The sequence below is a fragment of the Panonychus citri genome, unplaced genomic scaffold (genome assembly GCF_014898815.1).
Source record: "Panonychus citri isolate SS breed McGregor unplaced genomic scaffold, ASM1489881v1 Contig00033, whole genome shotgun sequence".
Classification (NCBI taxonomy): Eukaryota; Metazoa; Arthropoda; class Arachnida; order Trombidiformes; family Tetranychidae; genus Panonychus; species Panonychus citri.
In genome coordinates, this window is record NW_026515438.1 from 490,609 (window position 1) to 517,882 (window position 27,274).

At 29.5% G+C, this 27,274-nt stretch overlaps 1 protein-coding gene across 2 annotated transcripts; it reads right to left on the reverse strand.

Annotated features, from left to right (window-relative positions):
* Positions 1-106: 106 nt before the first annotated feature.
* LOC128397465 (uncharacterized) lies at positions 107-26,109 on the reverse strand. Of its 2 annotated transcripts, XM_053358193.1 has the most exons (9): positions 25,777-26,109; positions 25,344-25,567; positions 25,118-25,262; positions 3,241-3,357; positions 2,364-2,462; positions 1,821-1,931; positions 1,431-1,539; positions 993-1,324; positions 107-912 (listed from the first exon to the last, which is right to left on the reverse strand). In XM_053358193.1, exons 1-7 carry the CDS (start codon positions 25,886-25,888, stop codon positions 1,517-1,519), a joined length of 831 nt encoding a protein of 276 aa, XP_053214168.1. In that variant the 5' UTR covers positions 25,889-26,109; the 3' UTR covers positions 107-912; positions 993-1,324; positions 1,431-1,516. The 2 variants fall into 2 exon arrangements, with proteins under 2 accessions (XP_053214168.1, XP_053214167.1); XM_053358192.1 differs by lacking the exons at positions 107-912; positions 993-1,324; positions 1,431-1,539 and having other exon boundaries at positions 1,623-1,931.
* Between the last annotated feature and the right edge of the window lie 1,165 nt (positions 26,110-27,274).

The window sequence follows — 27,274 nt, forward strand, 5'->3', positions numbered from 1 at the left end:
ATTGAACAAAAAGTTTTTATTTTTGATAAATTGAGTTGATTTTATTTGGATTAATTGAAATCAGTCACAGTTATTGGATATTTTTTTCTTAAATCATGATCAGTTTATGGTTCAGATTCGATGGACCGATGATGATATTTTCTATTCCACGTTCATTAGAATCTTGGTTCATTCTTTTGGAAATTTATCTTTTTCTCTCTTCCTTTCTCTCTTTATCATGAAGTACTCATGAAATCGCCGATTGAGATTCGTGTTGTTGAGAGATTCTGTTGGATAATAAGAGAAATCAGAATGGATTGTAAATTGGCGATCGTTGGAATATTGGTCATCTAAAACTCTACGAATTTTGGTCAAAGTTTTTATCGTAACCAGAAAGACATAGAGACAAGTCTTGGTGCATTTGAGTGTCGGTGGGTCAGTATCACCACGAACTGAACATCAATCGAGTAGATCGGTCGATAAGTCAACTTGGACATTTCCTTTTGAAGGAATACAAAGTTTATCGGACTCAAAGTCTCTCAACTGAAACGTAAATACATTAACCATAACTTTATCGGCTTAGAATCAAACAAATTAAAATAATATGTATCAAAACAATCAAGTTAATTTTCACAATTTCTATTGTAATTAATAATCATAATTATGGTAAAAAAGGTCAGAGTGATAATTGATAAACACTCTGATTGTCTTGATTCAATCAAATTGTACAACAATCTAACTTTCAACAACCACCATGATAATAAAGGGTTGATATTTTTACATTGGATAATAACTGGAGGAAAAACAGAGCCAATCAAATGAGTAAACAATCAATTAATTGTTCTAGATTGTGAAATTTCCCGAATTTAGCTCCTTTAATGGTTATAAAAGCGATGAAAGTATCGATTTTGATTACCATCTATTGTGTATCAACTATTTAAATAGAAAATATCAGAAGATTAATAACTTGATAAAATGTTCATTAAGCGGGAAATTCTCACTCATATACTTACATGTCGAAAATGTTTCCATCACGATTTTCTCATTCAAATAATATCCATTATATTATCGTCATTATCCAATATTGTTGGGAGTAATTATCGAAGTTCATTTGAAAATAATAATAGATCAGAGAAAAAGTTCTGAAAGTTTCATGTGACAATTGAGAATCAATGAATGAAATCAACAAGAAGATTTTGTTTGATGATTTTCTCGAAAAAAAAACAGAAAAATAAAAAATTAATATCGACATTTAAGTGTCTCAGCTGATCACGAATTCTCAGAAAAAAAAATCAACAGGTTAAAGGCACGAATACACAAAATTTGAATTCCATGTTGCATTTATCTAGAATTGTGAAAGGAAAGATAAATGAATTCTCGATTAGATAATCCAACAGATAATATTATAATCCGTTATTGGAAAACAATTAAATGACAACAATCAAATTTACCAAATGATCAACAACAGGTCTCCTTTAATTGTTTATCAATTTGCTTGATAAAACTGAGCCATCGTTGATTGAAAGGTGATCAATTTTTAAACAAATGTCGTCGATTTGGCTTTAATCAAGATTAACCGATTAACGGATTAAAAAGTGGATTAGAAGATGATGAAAAAAAAACAAACAGAGATGACGAAAAAATTTTCATTTAGTTTTGCTTTGTTTTATTATTAAAATCATAAATCAGTTAATCATACAGGTTGATCATAGTTTTAGGTAAACCATCAATAGCAAAAGTCAATAAGTTATAATAATTTTTGGACACAATGAAAAGTTAAACCATGGATTAAGATTAACCATGGCCGTGCAATCAGTTAATCGTTGTTGTGATTAACTTACCATTATATGAGGCGGGATGAGCTAAAATAGGTGTGGTTGCTTGATGAAGTATTATCCTTTGGTGTTGCTGATGCATTTGCTGTTCACGTTTACACAGATAAATTGCTAATCCTGTTAGAGAGATTAAGAATTGATTGTTAATCCATTTGATCAGAACAAGAAACGAACTAAAAAATTCAAATTTTCAATTTACTTGCAAACTGGTAAAGTTTATAATTGAGTTTAAGTCTACAAATTAATCCTAATCTAATTGATTGAATGAAGAAATCAAATTCAAATTGTAATAATTTAATTACTATCATGATCATGAGAAGATTATGATTAAAGCTTCAAGCAATCAGATTTAAATTGATTGTAATGATTTAATTTGATTCCTATTAATATAATAATGAAATGAGACTTAATCAAGTAAATTTTGTTTATATGAAAAAAAAACTGATTGAAAATCAACAACGAGATTGAAATTGAATCAATTTGAATGAGAAAAAAATGAATACAATCAAATTGGAAATTTAAATTGTAAACAATTAACAAATTACTCACCTAAAACACACGTTAAACACATAAGGAATACAGTAATTACTAGGCCTATGAAAATTGATATTGGTAGACCTAAAATTGATCCGGTTTCATCTTCTTCAGCTATGGAAACAATTAAGAGTAACAATTAAGTTAAAATTTTGTTTTTCTTTCATATTTTTATTCAAAATCAACGATAATCACAATAATCTACTAATAATCTGTCTCTTATCCTCATATTATCCAAAAGCAATTAGATGATCAAGCTGATTATCCATTACAATTAACTAACTATTTACTGATGATGAAAGCACAAAAAAACTGTCACCTCTCATCATCTTCATCATGATAATCATCAATTATGAAAAGTTATCACTGTGAATATGATGATCATCCTCATCCCTTTATTTTTTATCCACTGGCAGGTTAGTGTCACGTTATATTAATGGTGAAAAAAAAGTTCAGCTTGGAATCTGTTGTGAATAAATTATCCTGATTTAGATAAATGAGTCAATGGGAGTTTCTGGTACCTTATATTTTCACTATAATCATGATGATGACGATGATGAGAGAGAGAGTAAAAGTAAACCAAGTGATGAAACTAGAAATTATTGATCACTTAGGTGAGGGAGATGAAAACTATTACCGTTATAAGGATTAAGATTAACTCTCTGAAATCCCTTTGATCATTTGAAGATGAGAATAGTTGAAATTAAAAGTAATGGTCATCAGAAGATTAATCAACTGAAAAGGTAAATTAAACTATTATTATTTGTGTTTATCTTTCATCTTGATGATTGTGTAAATATACATTAGATTGTTTCTCTGAGTTTAATTGAAATTGGAGAGAGAGAGAGAGAGAATCAGATTAATTGTGATTATCCAATTAGCAAATACTTACACAAACAAAATGTTGGATTTGTTTCATCACTATTATCACCACAATGATCAACTCCATCACAAATAAGATCATAAGATATGCAATAAGTGTTTTGACATTTAAAACTCCGACAATCAGCTGATTGGGTAAGAAAAGTAAAGAAAAGAAAAACAATTAGACTAATTAATGTAAAGGTAGAAATTAGAAAACCATATAACCCAATATGTGAAGATATTTAGACAATTAATTGTTGTGATCAGTTGATGGTCGAGATGTAAAATAAACATTAGACTCATGAGAGTTGCTATTTTATTAATAATAATGGAATCAGTTTCCGTTTCAGTTTCTCATGATAAGATTATGATAATACTCTGAGAGAGAAAGTGAGAATGGACATGATGATGATGATGATACATTGAATTTGAGTTGATAATACAGGTAAGCAAAAGGTAAACACACTGGATAATGATGAAAAGATGATAATACTGATGAGGGAATATTAAGTTTCCATGGAGATTTGAGTTAAGTGAGTGAATATCTCTTTATCTTTATGAAACAATTTTTTCTTTACCTTCTATTATTTTGATATAAACTGAATTCTCATGAGGATCTTGATTCCAAAAAATTGTACAATTATTACTATGAGAATGACAAAGTAACTTTTTCATCATGTAAATAGGAATAACTATTTATCAATGGTCATCATGTTATTTTAATGTGTATGAATTAATATCATCCGAATGATAAATTGAGGCTTTTTTTTAATACTATTTACCAGTTTTCTCATTCATTATCATCTCTGTCAGGATAATATTATGGAATCCATGTTAACTCCTAGGTAAAATTTTCTATCTCTCTCTAAATTTATGATTATGATAATAGATGAACGATTATATAACAAAATCCTATTATGATGATTATCATAATGAAGATAATTTTCATACATTCTATCAGAATAAGAAGATAGATATTGATTTGGAACTTTTCTTCTTCTTCTTTTACCTGAATTTCCCCTGAAATTTTTTGAAAATTTTCCCTCAATTCAGTTAATCTCATTTCCTCCTTTAAGAGGAAGCGTAATTAAAAAAGGATTTACTCTAGTTTCTGGTCAGTTTTCGTGACGCTAATTATCATCATGATGATGATATAATTTGCATAAGGAAATGACCAACAACAATTATCATAAGCTGAACAAATTATCATGACAAGATACCGAGAATTCAGAATGAGTTGAAAAAAAAGATGACCAAACTAATATTATCACTCATAAGGTTTGGTCATCATTTTAATTAAAACTTTTTTTTTACTCGATTTAAGTTTCAAGTATAATTATGAATTCAATGGCAATGAACTTTTCATGGACATGATAATGACATGGATCATGAAGGAATGAAAATAAGATAAGGAATTTCAGGATTTTCTCATTATCTGGAGTGAATTATTTTCTATCACAATAAATAATTAATATGAGAAAAAAAGTCATAATTTTAGAAGATAATGATTGAGATGATGAAGAAAATAATGGATTGATGATGGAAATTGAGAACTTTGGATAAAAGGAGAGAGAGAGAGAGAGAAATGATGATTATGATGATTAAGAGAAACATGAGTTAACTTTATGATGAAAGAATATCATAAATTCATCGTTTTATCCTGAGGGGTTTTCTTTCAAATGGCAATTCAGTTAGAAAATGTTCATTTCTATTCAATTTCATGGGAACGAATTTTTTTCTTTCTTTCTCTCTTTCTCTCTTTCTATTTTTCTGGTTAACTTAATAATAAGCATAGTATTTATGGTGAGAAAAAGGTTTATCATGTTTACTTATTTTTTATTCAGGATATTTATATATGAGAATTGGCTGAAATCCCAGAATTATTATTATCAAGAATTGAGTTTATCTCGTCATGGAGATGATAAAATTCAGAACAGTAAAACATTATCATTGGTGAACAAAAAAAAGCGATAAATTTTCAGGGTAAAAAAGTTACATTTCTACACCAGGATAAACATCACGAATTTCAAATTCTATATTATTATTATTACTATCAGAATTTATCAGAACTTTTCTTCCCCTCTTGGTGTAACCATTTTGTGTTTTCTTTTCCTCACCAACTTGATATTACTTTTTTTCAATGATTAACTTAATCAATACTTTGAATAAACTTATTTTTTTGATTCCCTTTTCAAATGGCTAATCAAATAAACACATGAATGACAGCAACAAATCAGAATAAATTTCATCCTGAATCACACTTGATAACATCAACAACATGATATGATAACATGATATTGTAATTGAATTGAAATGTTTCAAAATGATTTCTGTTGATTTAATGGTTTCTATTGGTTTACTTTTTTTTTATCCATCGATATGAATTTTTTTTTCGCATTTATTATTATCAATTATGATTGTTGATAAAAGAGATAAAATCAAATTATATTAACAATTTTCAGTCTAAAGGTAATTCAATGATACATTTAAAGATGATGATGATGATATTCAGGAGAAAGATTCAATGATAAGAAAACTCTTGATCAGAATTGTGGATTTAATCAATTGGTTTTTCGATAATTTTCGTGGAATTTTTTTCCCTCTCTGCTTTTGACAGTTTCTATTATTATGACTCGTCTTCCTTCAGAATTTCATCCTACATCTTTCGTTTACTTTTCCATCTTCCTTCTCATCATCATCATCCACCCTTCATCTCCTCTCTCTCTCTTACACTCCCATTTGGACTTGAAACCATTCTGAACAATTCTGACATAAGATATTTCTGTGTAAAAAACAATCTTCATCCAAGTTGAACAAAAAATTGATATTCCTCCCACTTATCTTCATTTCCATGAGCATCCTCATCCATATCACCTCCTCATCCTCATCCTCATCTGTCTAATACCAAATACAATGTGTACCAAATATATTAACCCGAAAATTTCAATCCTTTACTGAACCATAATTAAAATTCACGTCAAATAACATTAAACTTTTATAATCAAATTGAATTAATCGTAATTTACATTTAAATGTGATCAAATTGTTATCATAATCAAGAGGATTTCCGTTTCTCTATCCATGATTAACATAGCAACAACAGTAACTATTAAATTAAATCAATAGTAATCAATAAATTGCTGATAAACATACAAGTAATTACAATTTACTTTGATAAACAAAAAGGTTTACCTAATCAATATTTTCAAACAATTTACAATCACAATTAAATCCGAGATATAAACTCTGCATGGAATCAAGGTAAATTAACTAATTGCTCAATTAAAAAGGTTTTTCTGTTAATTGTTATCACTATTTATGATACTATTATCATAACATATCATTTGTACTAATCACATACAGTTAAAGTGAAACATGAGACTCTCGATGTACAAACTCACTAATTGTAATCAACTGATTCAGTTTATGAAGCACTAATTTAGTAAATAGGGAAATAGTAATTAAGTATTACTCAATATTGAGCATGATTAATGATGAAATAAGTTCCAATGATAATAATATTATGAATGAGATGAGAAAATCCCACTCACTCTCTCCATGGTGAAGGAGGAAATTTTTTTTCCACTCTTGATTCAATTCTGTTCACTCAACCATCATAATTGATTCATAGTTAAGGTAATTTAATGTTTAACTATCAACATTATGATTATTGTTATTGTTAATGCTCAAATGATTAACTAATTGTTGTAGAGACTGGTAATCAATTGTTGTTGTTATTTTGATTATAATCCCAATTAACAAATGAAATTTATACAAAAAAAATCAGTAGTTCAATCAGAGGGATTAAGTTGATTGTTGTTGTTGCTTTTGTAGGACCAACACACAAAATTATTAATTTCTCAGGTAACAATTAGCAAGTAATCATCATAATCATCCCAATGAAATTAACATTAACACAATCACAATTTAAACGATCCATTTAATCATTTAATTGAATGTAATCATTAACACACAATCAAACAGATATCGAGAGGAGGATTAAGTTTACAATCAAAAATTTGATTTATCAATATTTTTTTGTTCAACACAATTAAACTAATTGTGACAACATGTCAGTAGTTTGTTGTAAATAAAGTTTACAGTTTTGAGAGAGAGAGAGAGAGAGATGATGGTGATGATCAAAGATATCGAACTGATTTATCATGATAAATTGAATTCTGGTTCAGACAATGAGAACATTTCAACTTGATGATATTTATCTTCCATCTCTTTCTAATTCTCTGTCTATATTATCATCATCAGTCACTTTTGTATCTTCTTTTTTTCTGGTTCTTCTCTCTGATTGTTAAAGTTTCTTGTTATTATCTTTTATATGAACGGTCAGGAGATGTTATCAAGTCACTATTCGGGTCGATTCAAGGAAATATAATGATGAACGATCGATAACTTGTTCTGATATATTTAAGGTAACATGTAACGAAAAGAGCATGAAAGATAAAAGATAATGATGATAAAAACCATGTAAAAAAAGAGAGAGAGAGAGAGAGAGAGAGAGAGAGAGAGAGAGAGATACTGAGACTTATCATCTTCTTCCTTTTCCTTATCATCCATAGAAAATGTTACAAGTATTATTATTATTATTGGACGAACACGAAAAGTAAAGGAAAGAAAATAAAAGTTATTCGAAAAGTCCTAAGAAAGATGATCACTTTTCTCAAGGTAAATCAAGTGTAACCTAATCAACAATGATTTATTCAAAATTTATTCATCACCAACAATATTTTAATAAATGATGAATAAAAATTATTTAATAAAAATCTCTTAATAAATTATTAAAAAAACTAGAGAACAAATTTGAATGAGTTCGAATCAGTGATTGATCTTATATAGATAATTTAGTTCATTGATATACAATTGAATTTTCAAATCTTTCTATAAATCATATCATCATCTTTATCAAGATATCAACAATAGAATCAAGATTGTAAATATCAAAGACTCAGATTTTATATTGTGCTATCATCGATCATGTTTTCGCCATGATTCACTGTATCAGGGTCCATAATATCAAGGACATAGGAGATTTATCGATTCATACAAGAATAAAGTTTCAAAGATTTGTAATATCATTGATCTCATAATATCAAAGAATCAAAGTTTCAATGATTTGTAATATCATTGATTCATAATATCAAAGAATCAAAGTTTCAATGATTTGTATATCATTGATTCATAATATCAAAGAATCAAAGTTTCAATGATTTGTAATATCAATGAAAAATTTTGATAGATTGATTCATTATCGTGAAAATATTAAACGACAAAAATTCAAAAGAAAAAGTTACATTGTTTAATAAATGAAGAGATGAAAAATCTAATAAATTTAGTTGCAATCAAATTAATCAAAATAATGTCATTCAGAAAATCATCGTCTTTGTCGTCTTCTTTAAAAGTGATTCATCCAAATTCATGTTGTTGTCATTTTCGTACAAATCATTCTCAATAGTGACATTTAGTATTTTCTTTTGTTTTTGCAATATTGTTGACGTAATTCAAGGTTTTACAAATTATCACGAAGCTCCATTTCAGGTGTGTGTTTTTTTTCCACAAAGTCTGAAAACATGATCTGTAATGCAAGAAAGAAAGAATTAAGGAAATCAATAGATAAAAAGATTCTTACTATGAAACAGAAAACTCACGTTCTCCTACTGGCTCAATTCACCTTCAAAAGGAGCTTCATATGGATCAGAAACCATTTATAAGATAGAGGAACTTTTTCGCCTGTGTTGCATCATTTTAATGTCACTATGTAAGTAATTTCACTACCTAGTGTTGTATCAAGGTAATATTCTTCAGAAAAGAATACTTTATTAACCGATAAGCGACTTGATGGGTATCTCTAGATCTTGAAGTTGCAAATGTATATTTATCCAACCAACTTCAATTGTCCTTCTAAATATATAATTTTCATGAAAAAGACCAAAAATAGAATAGTCAATTATTTTAACTCTTTGGGATTAAATTTTACCTTGTTTTCATCCTTGAATGTATCATCAGTTTTGTACTACAGTTAAAAGATTCATGAATATCATCTTTTCTGTTTTCAAAACTTTGATTATTCCATAAATTATATCAATGAGATCGAAGTTGCAACAATATTATAATTTGATAAATGTCTTTTTCGTTCAGCAGCAACCTTTCTTCTGGTGTAGCTGTAAATTTTTCTTAACTCCTTTGACATTCGATCGAAGAAAATTTGAGCTGAAGGTGATTTCACTTTGACTCGAGTCTAATTTCACTGAAGAACTTGATGATGTGAAGATGAAGGGCAATCACTACACCGGGTAGATTGGATTTCGATGAGCCCACAAGTTGACCTCAGCCTTTCCACCCTTGGTCTCTTTTCTTGTACATAGAATTGTTTTTCAACAATGAAATGAATTCTCTTATCTCACAATGAAAGGCTTGGGTAGTTGAGATATTAAGGAATGACTCAATGATATTTCCTCTGTAATGAATGCACTGTTCCAATATTCTTGAGCATTGAATTAACTTCCATAACATTTCAGACTTCCCAGAAGCTTTGACTTGATTCTAATAGAGAAAATTGATAATTAGGATACAATAATTCGTAAATTAAGAATTACCACCTGATTCCTATTATTTTTGTACGAAGATAGACTATTCATTCTGAGAATGAATGAATTCTTGGGAGTCATTGAAGAAATGGTCGAAAGGTAATGTCAAGCCAAAAGCTTTGAAAGGATTTAAGTTGTATTGGATCAAAAGTGGTTGGAATATATTGTCGTATTTATCAACTCAAATTTGAAGAAGAATGTAAAGTTTTGTCTCCGATACTGAAGCTACTTCTTTTTGCTCTTTTGTCATAAAACATCTTCATCTTCAACGAGCTTTCACTTCTTTTTGCGTTTCATGTTGTTACTTTAAGCCGTTAGACATTAGAACGAAAGAGATAGGATGATGATGATTGTCCTATGAAAGAGGGGACTTTTGAACCTTGAGAAGGTGTAAATGAATTTTCTTGTTCATCTAATGAGGAAACTGATGTTGATGTTGATGTTAAGCTCAAAGATTGGTTAAGGTCCTTTGAAACAGGCATTTGATGAGCCGAAAGGTTTGTACGAATTTCCCAATAGTTTGAAAGTTTTATTTGGTTGACAACCAACTACCATTTCAACACTTACACTTCCGGATTTGTTTACAGATCTTGGGGAAAAGAGCTTTTTCATTTTAAGAAGTTTATTTAACAAAAATCAAGAAAGAAAATTAATCTTTTAACACAAAGAATAAACTATAATTGATTTAGTTTTGTTAACAAAATTGAATTAATTGATAATAAACAGTAAGAAGAACTTTGATTTGCAAAAAAGATCAACGAATGTTTGAAAAAAATTGATTTGATTTGAAGATAATATATATTTTGAAGATTAATTATGTTTTTTGACTTTTGAGACTTTTTCCTTTGAGATTTGAAAAGTTGATTAGAAAATTATTGATTATAAATGAACATAAATAGAAAAAAGATTGATAAGGGTGAGCTATTTGTGGAGATAATTGATTTAAACAAAAAAATGCATTTATCTTGAAAAAGGAGAGTTTTGTAAAAATGAGATGAAAAAGCCGGAAATACATATTCTTGAGATAATCAGACTTCCGTTCACCTTTGATTTCAAGGAGACTTTTGATAAGCTCAAAATCATGTCGGATATATCTTGTCATCAACTCTTGATACCATGAATTTCTAGAAAATCTTTCATCTTTTAACTACATCTCGTCAATGGGGGCTTTTCTCAGATCTTGACTAGGTGCACTCATCTTATCACTTTTAGCGATTTTAGATGAACTTGGTTTGATATTATCCGATTGAATCAGTCGAGGCTAATGATCTTTTTCGCTTCGATCGACGAAGTTTCACTTCTCCTGGAGTTGAACAGCTTTGTGGTGATCCTGGAAGAGTTTCGTCTATGAAACCTGAAGATTGTTCATCACAAGATTGGAGATCATTATGGGCAAGTCATTGATTGGCGATTCGTTGATTGTGGCCTCATTGATTGAAGATTCATTGTGGCCCATTGATTGAAGATTCATTGATTGTTGAGAGGATATTTTCTCATGATTGTTTCACCTGTTTAGATTGATTATCTTCGTAAGATCGATAGGCGTATCTAAACATGAAAATCAAAATCTTGACTTTTTCTTCTTTCACATCAAAAGTGAGAAAATCATCCAGTTCAGGCTCATCGGTAGTTGTCGATTCTCATTTACCACAAATTCATCAAAAACTTTAACCTCTTGAACTGTTTCTTCAGGTGTTGCAGTAACAGTCAAAGCAGGTTCAATATTAGGCTCTTGGACATTGTCAGTTGAAGCTTCTTTGGATCCCATCGATAGTCTCCGTTCTCAGCAGGTGATTTAGTTAGAGAATCAGTCAAGTGATTTTGTCCATCATTTTCGAAATAATTAGCATCATCATATCGTATCCCGTTTCAAGATCTTTCAAACACCCTCGAGAGTCAATGAATCTATTTCTCCATCTTCGCCTGAATCATCCGATTCAATAATTGCTCTCTTACGTTTTTCTCAAAGTTCGGTGGTTCGTAGATCATTTCTGTATCGAAATATATTTCAATCGTCAGAATGGGCGAATTCATTTGATGACTTTTCTTTGAATCGTCGTCAATTTGGACATTTGTCTTTGGCAGACCTTTCTTGTAATGAGAATGAAATGTTTACGCTCATTGCACATAATTTTAGCTAAGTTGCTAGTAAATGTCTTTCTAAGCTTTGTCGTAAGACTTTTTCCCGCTCAAACGAATAACATGATCTTCAGAGAGAATGAAAAGAAATGATATAAACTAAAAACAGAAAACAGTTAACTTAAAAAAAGAGCTTGCAGTCTCTTTTCTCCGAGATTGATTGGTCCTTGATATGGATTGACAATCGGATTTTTATGGTCCATATGTGAATCAACGATTTTTACCATTAAATCACGCACAGTAACATTATCAATCCAGTGATCAAAAAAGCATGACGAACAAAATGACTCAGTATGTTTAGCAACTTTTTCGTTCGTCTTGTTGCATTTCTTTGATTGCCATTGCGATTTTGTAACCTTTTCCTGGTAAAGGCAAAATGCCTTCAATAACCACATTTGTTTTGTTGCAAATGTTTGATCGGTTTCTTCAATGATCCGCAAGTTGCCAGCGTCACTGATCTCAGATCGGAATCAATACTTGTTTGTTCATATGAAATTTTAACAAAAGTCAAATAGAGATGAACTTTCTAAGAGTTTGCTTTTGCTTCCAAATTTGGTTCACGTTTCATTGATTCAATCACTAACTTAGCTTTGCTAAGATGAAATAACTTTAATTCACTATCACCATTCTTGTCGATTTATGTAATTCAATGGATCATCTTTCAATGTTTCACTGATTCCTGTGGAGCACTTTCTTGACTCGGTTGTATCAGAGGTTTCGCCAGATGAATCCAAATCAATAACTTCAGAATTGAATGATTTTGTCTCTGTAGTAATTGAAATAGCCTTAGCCATAAAGGTATTAGAAGTTTTCCATTGTTACTGGTGGTAAATTTGCCTGATCACCAATTTCCATGGAGATTTATTACTTTATCCAATGTTTTATCGTTTTATCACATATTGGCAGTTTTTTCTGAGTATTTTCACAAAACTTTGAATATTTAGGTAACAATGAATTCGAATCATCTAGAAACAAAGATATGAAAAATTGATTAGAAAAAGAAACTGATAAACTCAACTTACCACCGAAAGCGACCAGCATAACAGGTAATGGGTCATCCTGATCGTTGATTTTAGTTGGACAATATTTTTCTTGTCAAATTGTTCTCGTCAACTGTCGATGGAATCAGTTTTTATCAATCCCAAAAGAAATTGGAACAGTTTTAAACTCTTTATTTTGAGTTTTCACTTTAACAGAAGAACACTTTTTGATTAGCCATGAGTGAGCACCATGAACCGATTAGAGTTGACTGATTGTTAATATATTTCGGTGGCTGTTTTGTTCTTGATCTTTTGATCAAAAACTATGTGATTTTCCATACAAAGACACTTTTATTGGAAAAATTTAAGTTGATTGAACACATAAATACAAAAACTAATTAACCAAAAAAAGTATGTTCTTTTGATAATACAAATAATCAATTTTGCCATAGCAGAAAGTTAAACAGATAAGTTCCGATCTTTCACTGTAAGCGTACAGTGAGCTTCTACTTGATGAATATAAGATTAGAAGCTCTTGATAAGCTTCAATTAGCTGAAAATCAGCTCAATGACCGGAAATTCTCTTTACAAAATGTTCTATTCTTTAAGCTCAAGCTTTTTGATTTTCATTCTCTTTTCTTAATTTCAAATTTATTAATTGTTTTTTATAAATTTGTATTAGTTTCACTAAAATATCGATATGACACCAAGAAAATTAAGCGTAGAAAGAAAAAGTGTTTTCGACCCGACAATTGAATTACATAAGTGATTTACCACAAGCTTCCCATCAAATTATGAAATTGTGCTTTCAACTCATCTCCAGTGTTTGACATCAATTTCGCTAACCAAGAAAATAGTGTTGTTAATAGATCAATAGAAAATAATCGTGCAGAAACCAAGATTCCAAATCAAAGAGTATTTTGACGCTTTTCTATTTTCAATGCTTTCGTCGGTGTTAATCTTGGGTCAGAAAAAATCATCAACTCTTTCAATCTTCTAATAAAGATTTACCTCAAAGTGAACAACAAATGAAGGCCTAATGTGAGATACTTTTGGGACAAACAATCATCTCAAAATAAAGTTCAAGTTTATGTGATATGTCAGAAACTACATGCTCATGGCCCTTTATGGTGAGCTGAAAACTTGGTAGCTATATATGAAAATGTTTCACATAGGTAGACCTGAAACCAGATTCTTATTTCATGAACATACCATTGAAAATCAGCTGGAAGAGTTTCTTGCTTCATTGAGTGACGATGATTGGGTGAAAGAAAATCAAGCTGAAGCTTTACCTGATATTTGGAACTGTCAAGAAGCTATTTCATTGAAAATAAGCAGAAAACACTCGTGAAAAGCGCTTCACCCTACATGCTGATGAGGTGAATGCAAGTAAGAGTTCAAAAATATCGATTTTCCCATTTTCTTTACAATTAATGAGCTGGTCCAGTTTTGAGAAAAAAGAATTTTAGCATTTGTGGGAAAAAGAAACCTCCAGTTGAAAGTTTCTTGGACCTGTTTCAGAAGAGTTGAGAAGATTTCTTCGGTACCAATTAAATGGAAGATAGAAATTTGATCAATAAAAAGCGACTTTTCATCATTATTGCTGTACGATGCACCAATGCGCGCGTATTTGAGAAACACTCGACAATACAATCATACTTTGATTGGTGCCTCATCAAGCTTCTACCGTCGATGGTGCAAGATACTATCCTTTGAATCATGTGAGTCATTGATGTCAATGAAAAGGCGAAAATCAGATTTTATTCGATTCACGGAGTCAGTGATGAACAATGAGATGGTTGATGATTGAAAGATTCAATGGAATAATTGGATTTCACCTCTAATTACTCTCACTGACTTCAACATAGTTGATGGTTTTGTATTGAACCGATGCATTCAATGATTCTTGTAGGCTTTCGGTCAATTGTGATGAGATCTTGTTCAAACGCGACTCAGCGAACACCTTACTGGCCGATGGTATCAATCACAATGTTTTCAAGCTCGAGATTAGTCGTCGATTAACAAAGTAAAAGTTCCATCTGATTTCACGAGGCCTACGAGACCATTTGAATTCATTAAATATTGAAATCGTCTGAATATGACAGCTTTTATGTTATTACTTTTTACCGTGTACCAAAGGTCTTTTAACTGAAAGTAATCAATCATATTTCCTGTTTAATCAAAATTATATCATTTGGCACATATAAGGGACCAGTTACACATGAAGCTATTGTTCAACTCACTATGCTTATCGATGAATTTCAAAATGGTGTTCAAAGCCTTTATGGGAATAACTTCATGACATATAATTATACATATTATGTCTCATCTTCCAGATTCTTTAAAAGTCTTGGTCCGAATTCAAATGTATCATCATACCCGTTAGAGAATCAGATGGGAATTTTAAAGATAGTGTCAACAGATCATCAAATGTTTCTCAAGCTCTGGTCAGAGTTTTTGAACGAATTCAAGTATCGAGAAATGAAGAACAAAAATGTCAACCTGGAAACTTAGCGAACAAGAAAGGCTCTACTTTGAGTTGAGAAAAGAGACGAAGCAACCACTGCTGTACTTACCAAAGAGATGATTCAGTGGATCTGTCAAAAAGCAAACAATCAGCCAGATTCTTTCATTACAATATCGGATAACAAAGAAAACCAGAAGCTATCGACAATGTATGTGTCAAAATAGATAAAGTTCGCTATTCTACAGTTGATTATAGCTCTGACAAGTGCATGAAATGATAGCATCATAATGCTTAAGATGGAAGTTTCATGGAAATCTAGGGATCGCTTCAACTGGAGATGATTGCTTTACTTGGACACAAATTCGTAGTGAAACTGATCAGAACTTTATGGTTTCACTACTGTCTATCAGTAATTGAACATGACTACTATTTCAAGTCACTGAGAAACAGAGAAAGTATATACTTTAGTTTTCCATGATGAAATCAAATGTTTATTTTCAACAAGAGTCAAGATTTATCCACAGTACAAAAATTTCATAATCTTACCTTTCTTGAAAACAAGTGATAAGTCCTGAGAAATATCAATAACTTTCTTTTCTTTTCTTTTCTTTCAATCATATTATTTCATTCATTCATTCATTTTTGATTCTTTGAACAATGATTCCTTGATAACAATGATTCCTTGATTCAACAATTCTTTGAATTTATGATTCGATTAATCATATCTGATCTCGTATCAATTATAATTATCACAATATTTTTGATCTCGAATCATTTTTCAAAAATTTTCTTATTTTTCCACTATTTTTGATCTCATATCAATGATCACACATCTTTGAATTCAGCTCTTTTCAAATCTTAAAAAGTCAAATTTGATTCCGATCATATCATTGTAATCATTCTAAAAGATATGAAAAATAAACTTCCTAATAGAATTTAAACTTCATTTGATTCAAAATTTGTAAAATTTTACAGAGTTTTGATCAAAATTAAATTTACAAGTATTATTATTATTTTTTGAATAAAAAGTAAAAAAAATAAAATTAAAATCAATTCACTCTGTTGATTAACCTTGTCTTAATCTTTTCTTAATGATTCATCATCATCATGAATTTGAATCATTAATCAGACACCAATCACCAATTACGATTCATGAATATTGTATAAACTGACCACTTAAAAAGATGGTCAAAGTTACATGATAAAATCATGAGAATGAAAAAAGATTCTGAGCAAATTCATCAATGGAAAAAAGATAATCATCCTGAATTTAGAATTTTTTTTCTCCTAAGAAAATTGGTCGATAAAATTTCAAATCTTCTATCAGATATAATATATAATTTCATCATCATTTGGAATCAGAATTAAATTGTATTACCATAATTCTGGGTTTTTCAAGTCTCATAAAACTTTCAGGTTTCAAGATGAATTAAATTAATCAGATTAGACGATTAGTATATATAAAGAAAAGTGAATCAACTTAAGACGATATTACAGATCGAATGAACTATTTTTTTACTCTTATTCTCAAAGCAATCAGATTAAGGATTAATAATAATGATAATAAATATTAGCCAGATGGATACAGGGTGATCTAGAATGAGAGATTCCCGGTAAGGTAATAATAGATTTGGTAACATTTTCTATGAAGATACATGTTATTAAATCAGTTTCAACCTGAGAGGAAGAATAGGAAACCATGAATCAGGGTAAAGAAAAGATTCAGCGCAATTTTTTCAGGTAAATTGAAATAATGATGATGATGAACAATATCAATTGGAAAAGAATCATGAAAATAGTTATTTCTCTTTCTTTCTCTCTTTCTCATTCAGAGGTATAATTTTTTTCTTCTCTTTCTTGATCTTCCCTGAGAGCAGAAAACCTTCCAAGACTGGGAAGGAAATGAACTTGATTGAAAAGGATAAATTTCAGATCTCTCAGTGTCTCAATATCTACTGTCCACTCTTGACTGACCTTCTAATCCTACAAAGTGTATCAAAAACATGAACAGAGAGAGAGAGATGAGATAAAGTAATAGGATATACAATAGATGATGAAAAAAACATGAACATTTTTCGTCATTCAGATTCTGAGGATTTTTCTTTCCCTGATGATATATTTCATCTTTATCTCCCTGTTATCGTGATTATTATCATCATGTGACCTGAAGATGATATTATTATTATATTATTGGTAAAGTATTAGGAAGATGATAAGAAAAAACCGTTACAACAGATTTTTGGTGAAATTATTGTTCCTTAAGTTGAAAATAATCATAATCAAAATAATGATGATGATAACATGAAATCTTATTGTGTCTTATTATCATCTAACCTTATGAATTCAAGGAATTGGGTTAACAGCCTGAGGCAATGAAAACATCAACATTATTTTGGCTTTTTAACAATATCAATATCAATTTATCATAATCATCATCATTATTATATGTAACTTACATGTAAGCAAAGTTTATCTTCATCAACTGGAAATGATAAACACTTAAAATCAGAATTGATCATCACTAATACGAGATGATGATAATCAACATATTCAATGATTAAACTGTAAGGGATTAAAAGGTGAGAAATGGATTTGAGGATAAATGAATCAATTGAACTTTATTGTTGTTATTTGCATGAAGATGAAGATAAGGGATGAGGATGAAAAACCTAAATGATGTTAGTATTCATACAAATATTTGTAGGTTAAAAAGGCCTCAGGGAATTTGTTGAAACCCTGAAAATAAAGACAATAATCAACTGTAAATAAAATTACAAGTCAACCAACAATTTGTGAAGTGTTGGGATCTCAAAATTTCAATCAAATTGATCAACTTAATTTAGGTGGTGATTAGTAATTGGTAATTTAATTTAGTAAAGACTAATCTTATTATTTTAATATCCTTATCCTTTGAATAATCATCACAATGATAATCCTTTTCTGCTTCAAGAGTAATACACTTTCTATCATATAATATATGCAAAAGTTTTTCAACCTTTGGCACCTTGGAAATTTATTATCCATTGGTCAAGATTATCTGGACATAATCAACATGATGAAAACAAACTCTGGACTGGAATCAACAATGAACTTTATTCAGTAAAGGTTGAGATACTTTAAGCTATTTCTTTTCTTTTCTGTTTTTTTTTGCCTTAGTCATCATCTTATTTTCATTCTTATCATCCCTGTTGGTGTAGTATCATCATCATGATGAAGCAAATAAAAAGTAACAACAGTAACCTCTTCATCTTGAAAATTCTTGAACCGATAAATCACAATTTCATGGTGAGACTCATGACTTTTCCCCTGTCAACTTTTAACTCCAAAAGTACAGAGGACAAAGAGAATCGAGTGACAAATATGGATAGGACACAATAAGATGATGTAGAGAGAGAGAGAGTAAAATGATGATGATGATGAAATATATTGAGTTTCATGATGTTCATGAATGATCATTGATGATTGAGTGAGATACAGGGAAAGGTAAAGGCAATATATTAAATTTGATATTTGGTTTAATCAAGGATAATGTTAACTTCATCTGAACTTTTATATAAATCAAAAGGTTCAGATTTTTCAATGAACTTTTTTTTCCTCACTAGTTAAGTTATCACAATAAATTGTTTCCTATTTACTAGTTTATATTGTTTGATATATACGATTGTTAACTTTTCTCTTGTTAGTTTATCAAGTTAACAATTTGTTAAATCAGTTCGATATCATCAGCTTATTGTTCCTGATGATAAACTTTACTATTACTTATTGATAAAACTGATAATTAACTAATTTGATCGGTCACAATGTTTTGTTAATCATTATGAAAATTTTGATTGCTTTTGTATCAATACAATTAATTGTTTGCTTGTGAATCAATCTGGTTGATAAATATCATGGCAATGGGTGTGATCTCATGATAATCACTTATGAATATTATTATTTTCTGATAACAATTAGCTTAATTTGATTAAATAAAAGCAAATACATTAACCAAAAATGGGAAAAAATTAAATTTTAAATTAGATCAACAAAGTTTTTATAAAAGTTGATTAAAGTTTGTTAACTAATCAACTTATGATTTTTTTGTTCATAAATCTACTGATTAATATTACTCAGCAATTTATCAGTCACAACATGATGAAAATCAATTTTCCTGATTAGTTTAATCACGAAACATTTTCCAATGGTAATCAAGAAAATCAACATTAAACTAATATACAAGTTTTGATTAGAATCAAAATCCAAACTAATCAAAATATTACATTTCAATTCAATATTTACATAGTCCAATCAGATCAAGTTAATCAACAACAATCAAGCTTTTAAATGAAATAACCAGTAGCTAAAATAACGAGACCTTACAAAGACAATTAACTTAATCACGATTTTAAACCATTCAATTAAAAGTAAAAACTAATAATATTGAGATTCCTGAATTACTTACTAACTGAATTAACCTGATTACTATTATGGTTTAATAGTGATAACGATTAAGTGACATATTATTATACTCAGAATAAAGTTAATTTGGAAAACTTAAATCATGATAACTTATTATCATTAAGATGTAACATGTAAGTTAATTGGAGATTTAATAATAATTTCAAGTTGATTTAAATGATGAAATTGAGTGAGTGTTCAAAGAGGTGGGAGGATTTCATGGGAGCTATTTGGGTGAAGAGAGAGAGAGAGACATCTTAATGATGATAGAAAATGATAATCATAATAAATAATAATAGGTAATAATACAAAGGGTATGCGATAATATATCTACTGAGTGTACAAGAAAATTGTCAAAAAATGGGTTCATAAGGACATGTAATGTTATTTATACACAATGAGAATATGTATTTTCATCATGTATTAAGTATGCAAAGGAAAAGTTCATAGACTCATATGAATTTTTATCTTATCCAATACATGGGAAGAGAAAAAGTAAAAGGTATCATGAATTATGAATATCATGAAGTAAAAGACTTAGAGTTCAGGTATTGAATGGAAATGGAGAAAAACAAAAAAAAGAAGAAATTTTTTTTTCTTTCCTTTTTTATCTTTGATTACAAATGATTAGTTAATTGTTATTGTGTCACAGTTATTGTAAAGAGCAATAATTGATTGAAATGCTCAGTGAACAATATTTTAAGAACGGTAACAATCAAATATCAATATGAACTAATTGATTAATGTACTAGGATATGTATGTGGACAATCAAGGTTGATTAGTTGAGTGATTAAAAAGTGTTAAGGATTGTGATTAATGGTTTTGATGGCTAATTATGATTAGATTGAGTTTGACTTTTTCCTTTTAGCTACTTTTACCTTTAAGTTATTAACTTGATTGCTACTCAATGAAAATCAACTAAATCATCCTGACAATTGTATCACAATTATTGATTATATTATCTTGATGATTTTCATGATGGTTGCAGTTGAATTTAATTAATGATTGTGAAGTAAATAATAATAACTTTTTTTGTGTGTAGGCAAAAATGAATGTTGATTAGTAATTATGATTATATGTAATCAGATGAAAATCTATTGAATCAACTGGGGACATTTTCATGATGATCATGATGAAAATAAAAGATAAACCCAGAAGGAGATTAATCAATGATGATGATGAAAGTTACGGGTGAGAGAGAGAGAGAGAGAGAGAGAGAGTAAAGGTTAACCTTTGAATAATCAATAGAATCAAGAGAAAGATGAATTAGTTACATTGGAATAGACTAGTAAGAGATTAAGGAGATAAGGAGAATTCTGAATTTCCATGATAATCCATGAGAGATGAGTTTATGTATTATTCCTTATTATTAAATCTCAGGAAATGAAAATTCTGATACTCATGATAACCTTCAACCAGAATTAGGTGACACTGTCCAGTAATCAGATTTTTACCTAAGTGAGATTATCATTATGATTACTGTTATTATCATGTCACTTTAGAGTCTAGACTTTTACTTGATTAACTTAATCACTTGGTTTTTATATTAATCAGGAATCAGAATAATCTAAACTATTCAAATGAGCACAAATTAATCACAATCAAAATAGCTCAACTATTAATATATTCACTGAATTGATTGAGTTGATCATGATGCTTTTGAATATTTGATTAATTTTTGTTTGCCCTCAAGGTTTTCATCTGAATTTCAAGTGATTCAATTGATTGGATTAAATAATTTAATTGTTTTAAGCTTAATTGTCATCAGGAGATCACTAATTTAATCAATATAATTATCATAGCTTTTAATGACTTCTCATTAATCTCAAGGAATCAAATTAATTCACTTTGAAAATCATTGCCTATTGACTATCTGGTAATTATATGGAATTGGATTAAGCCCAAAAGTATCTGATTAGGATTAATAAGATTAATTGTGATTTAGAGCCAAAAAACATAGTCAATGTAATTGTTAAGCTTAGATGATCAATCCCAGAGCAATTAAAATATTGGATTGACATTTAGATTGCAAATTAATTATAACAATCAAAGTTTTAATAGCTTTTTTTTTCATCATTTGAATAGTTGAAAAAACTAATCGATTAAATTAATTGTGTATTTTAATTTACCAATTACAAGAGCAAATTAAAAAATTGGACAATTTGATTAACTTATCATCAAAATAAACAACAATTTAATCATAAAAACAAGTTAATTGTGATTCCAAGAAAATCAAATATTTAAATCAACTGATTATCATCAACTAAATTGAATCATTTTCATTTTTTGTTGTAAAATTTACAAGATAAATTGTTCAATCTTGTTACTAGAGCTAATTGAGTTTTAATTATCACAATTAACTTTATATTATAATCTAATCTAGATTGATAAACATTCACGAATCTTGTGTGTGTATCGATAACAAGATCTTAATTGGTTTATGATAGAAAACAAATTGCAATTTGATGAACAATTTACGCAATTTGATGCCAATCATTTGTTTGATGATTAAGGTTGGATAAACAATTACGATTGATGTAAAAGGATTAATGTTCAGTATCAAGTATCAGGGGAAGGAGACAGAAAAAAAAAGTTCTGGTCTCATCATGAAACAACATCTTATTACAATATTTATCTTTCTTATCTCATGTTAATATCATGATATTTTACCTGGAAATTGGTGTTTTATTCACCAATAAACCAACAGTCAAAGGGCAGAGTATTAAGTTGATATAATTGGATCACAGGTAAGTAAAAGTAAAGGTAAATCCTTTGAAATTTACTTTTCATGGTAAAAAATTTTCATGAATTATTAGGTTGTTTCATTTGGTTCTGCGCGCGCTTACTTATAAATTGGTTAACTAATTGTTATTAGTTATTAAGCTCATTTTTTGAGACAGAGACGTTTCTTAGCATCAATTGTGACTTTTCTAACATAAATTGTTTTATCGGAAAACGATAGGTCACGTGGATCAAATTTACGAAAATCTACTTTGTCTTTCTTTCATTAATTTTGGTACAAAAACGCCAATATTTGGTAGTGTCTGTGGATTGGAAATGTTGACTAGCTATTTGAGTCACGATAAATCTAAAAAGATCAAATCAATCTCATTTTAGCAACGCGTTTTTCTTAAATTTGCAATGAGGCTATTTTTGTTCGATCTTAAGCCATAACTTTCTTGTGAGACTTTCATTAACAAATTTAGAAACTTTTTTTAGTGAAAATACTCATTATCTGATGATTCGTTAGTTTACAATAAATTTGAGCCACTCATAAATCTATATAACCTCGAAAAACTAAGAAGAGACGCATATTTTTTGAATTTCCCGCTCTCGCGCTAATTTCGCCTAAACTTTTCTTCGCAAAGACATGAAACATATATCATATAATAAGCAGGATCTAAGCTTTAAAATAAGTTAATGAAAAATCTTCTAGACCACCGATAAGTCGAGAAATCGTTTGACAAAATGGTGCAAAACCAAATGAAACAACCTAATATATTCACGAGTTGATATCATTAGTTACAATTCAATGAATATCACCTTATCCATTAGTTCATCATATAAATCATCTCTCTCTCTCTCTCTCTCTCACTTTCTGTTTCATGTCATCGTAATTTCATCATGATATTTATTTGATAATCTTCAGTCAATTTCATGAATATTATTGAGAATCTGAATCAATGATGAAAAATTAAGTTCTGAATCAAATGTTTCCATATCAATAGTTATTGTTAATATTATAAAACTGATTGAAATCAAGATCAGTATAACTTTAATAATATAATGCTAAGACTTTAATCAGATGTGAATTTCTCATAACAATTAACCAATTTGATAACTTAATTTTAAGGATCACTTTTTTAAATTGTAATTCGTGACACATTATTTAATCAATTTTAATTAGTTTGCCAGCCCAATGGTTGCAAAGTGTAAAGGGAAAACATAATGATATGATATATGCACAGTTAGTTTTAATCTAATACAATCATTAATTTAATGACAATCATTAATTGTAAACAGGCTTACAAAAAAAGCCCAAGGTCTGATAACTTCATTATTCAATACAAACAATTTAACTTTCTGCATATAAACTTGATTAATCAGATGAGTTAATCAAAGCCTCATGATTAAACTATCTGGTATTGATCAATTATCATCATCATCATTAAAATCATCCTGATTCATGATTGTGTTTTTTTTCATTGGAACTTTTTTCTATCATGTTTTTCTAATGGCTTTTGGTATCATCGATTTCAATGAATCTTTTTCTCCTCTATCAGTATATTTACAATCGCGATTTTCATGATCATTATCAGTTTTAAAACTCTGCTCATAAACCGAGTAGGAGGAGAGAGAGAGAGAGAGAGAGAGAGAGAGAAGATGAAGATTATATTATCTTCCTTTCTCTCATCATTAAAGATGAGAGATTGGGATGGAAATGTGAATATCTTTTTGGAAAACCTTAAGTTTCTATTGTTATATTATTAGGAAAAAAAGAAAGAAAAAAAAAGCAAACCAAAGCAAAAGTATTTATGTAACATGGTGGAGAATGGATCATGGTGAAGTTCTGGTAAAGTTCTGGTAACATGTTTCAGATTGGAAAATATTTTCAAAAGTCTCTTTTGGTTGAAAATTTCTCTTCATTTGTAAGAAACTTAAAGAAAAGATTCTGTTCTCGAATCTTTTAGTTAGTATTCTGAATCTTTACTGTTTTTATCGTTCTCATCATCATCAACAACATAAGAATCAGTATCATGAGATGATGATCATCATCATGATCATCATTGCAACCATAAAGCTCTTCTTGTACAATAAAAGCTTCTCAACTTTCATTACCTTTTCATGATTACTTGTGAATCTTATATATATTTCCTTCAGAATCATCATCTTCATCTCCTCATCTTTTATCATTGTATCTCAATGGATGAAAATGATATCCAAGTATTATTATAATCGCACACAACTTGTATTCATTTCTCTTATTCAAGAATATTCAGAATTCATCAAACAATTGAATTCATCATCAGCAGAGAGAGAGAGAGAGAGAGAGAGAGAGCAAAAATCTCACTGTTATCTAAATAATTGAATACAAAGTATTATCATAATCTGAAACAGTTGAATATTTGGATGGTGAAATATCACTGAGCATGAATTTCACCAATAGATTATTTCATTTGCCTCCATATCAACATTTCCAATTGATAGTAAAGGTAAATCATATGTGTGTCTATTGGTTATGGTTTTCATTGAATATATTGTTATCTAAATTGTCCACTTACGAGTATCCCTGACGGCAGTGATGACCAATGTAAATCCATCTCCCGATTGGCTCCATTGGTCAGTTTGATACTTTAGAGTAATATAATTACTGTGAAAAAAGATTAACCCGTAATCTCCTCGTGTACTCCGACAAGAAAGATTAACCTTTGAGAATTGTGAATAGATATGAAATGAAATGAGAGATTAGTTAAGGGGAAAATCTGATTACGATGATTAGATAGATACTTTTGATTGGCCTGCGAAACCATCACCATCATAAACATAAAGATGATCATAACAGTCAAGGCGAAGATCATCAAATCGAAGCATAAATCGTTGTGAGACAAGTTCAGTTTGAAAGGTTAAGGTACAATTCATGTTTTCATCTCGAGAAGATGTGATAACTGCCCCATCGATTTGTTTGGACAATGGTGTGTACTTTTCCCTCATACAAAGGGTTGACATGTGATCTATGGATAAGAAAGGAAGAGACAGAAATAGATATTAGAATGCTGGACAGAATAGAATCGATATGAAAGGAATATGAAGGAAAATAAAAGCATGAGAACTGAGACTCGAAGATAACAGGGAAGGATAGGAATATCATGTTGGATTTTCTTATGTATAAGGAATCGAATTTTTTTTTCTTTTCATCAGAATTTTAATTGTTTCTACTTACATCTTTTATTGTGCTCGCAGATCACTTGATTCCATGAAATTAACTGAACAATTGTCGCAAAATAGTAAACAATTTGTGTGTATGGGCGTAAACCGGCACAAGATGCGGCCATTTTATTTCATCATCGATCCATTACTTTCCCTTTTTATTATAAGAGTAGACACATCATAGAGGAGAGACAGAGACAGATAGAGAAAGAGAAAAAAAGAGATCGAGAGAGAAAGAGAAACAGTGAGAGAGAGAGAGAGAGAAAGAGAGAGAAATGTACAAAGAAAAGAATGATGGAAGGAGAGTAGAGAAGAAAGAAAGATGGCCCCAAATTTCGTGAGAGTCTCGAATCGAGTTATCGAAGTCCCTTTATTCTAAGGTATTCCAAGGTAAAATTCGACATGCGTACAAAAAGTTCTAAGTCTTGAACCATAATCGAAATATCTTTCTCGATATAAAAAGTAGCGACACCTAATTTGGATAAAAGGTAATAACTTTTTCGAAAGAAAAAAAAAACTTTTCTACTTTCAACATTTTCCAATAGATGTCATTGAAATGAGAATTTGATTAATACAATTTATCTCTTGGTGTCACTTTTAATTTGATAAACTCCAAGTAAATAAAGTTAAACATGATAATGATGATGAATGATGATTAATGATAATCATTGATTATCACTCCCTTTTCTTGAGATGATCCTTTTGATGGATCAAAGATATGAAATCAATTAGATTCAAGAAAAGTCAAAACTGTTACAGAATCAATGTAATCCATTAAATTGGAAAATAAGTTAATCATTTTGAAATTTAAATTGGAAACAATTTGCGTGCTGATTATTAGGGAGAAGGAGAAAAAAATTTCTAAATTGTAATAATAATAAAGAGAATAACTAAAAATAAATATGATATTATTGAAGAACAACAAAAAGTGATTAAGTGATTTGCTGGCGAAAAAAAAAGTTCATCTAAATCAAACAAGAAAATTGATTGGAAAGGTAGAGAAGATGAAGAAGAGAGTAAAGTGATTAGTAAATTGTTGGTAAATTTGCCTGATCATTTACATTGATTAACAAGGAAAAACAATCAATAACATTATCACTTATCAACATTGGCCCATTGAGAGATAATTGTTTGACCTAATATTATGTTTATTTATCCAGGTAAATTTATCTTCCGCCTTGTGACCTCGAAAAGTCATCCGTAAGTTGGCATCATCTTCATCCTCATCCTCATCCGCATCACCATCATTGTGAAAATGATGATGATATCACTTGATACTAACTTTTTTATGGGCTTGGTTCTAATCTTTCACAGGATCATCATCATCATCTTCATCATCATCATACTCATAATCATCTCTATTATCATTATCATCCCTGATCATCTTTCTCAAGGCCGGATGAAAATTCAAACAATTTACTGACCTAAATTAATTTTCATCTTTGGTCTTATTTTTGTTTTCTTCTCATCATCATCTTTATCCTTTCTCTTCATCTTCAAAGATGAAGATG

Excerpts from the sequence above, each read along its gene's own strand:
- LOC128397465 (XM_053358192.1), bottom strand. The coding sequence starts at position 25,888 with ATGGCCGCATCTTGTGCCGGTTTACGCCCATACACACAAATTGTTTAC. Across the intron at positions 3,358-25,117 it reads CACTGCCGTCAGGGATACTC|CTGATTGTCGGAGTTTTAAA; the intron begins GTAAGTGGACAA and ends TTACCCAATCAG. Across the intron at positions 2,463-3,240 it reads AAATCCAACATTTTGTTTGT|CTGAAGAAGATGAAACCGGA; the intron begins GTAAGTATTTGC and ends TTGTTTCCATAG.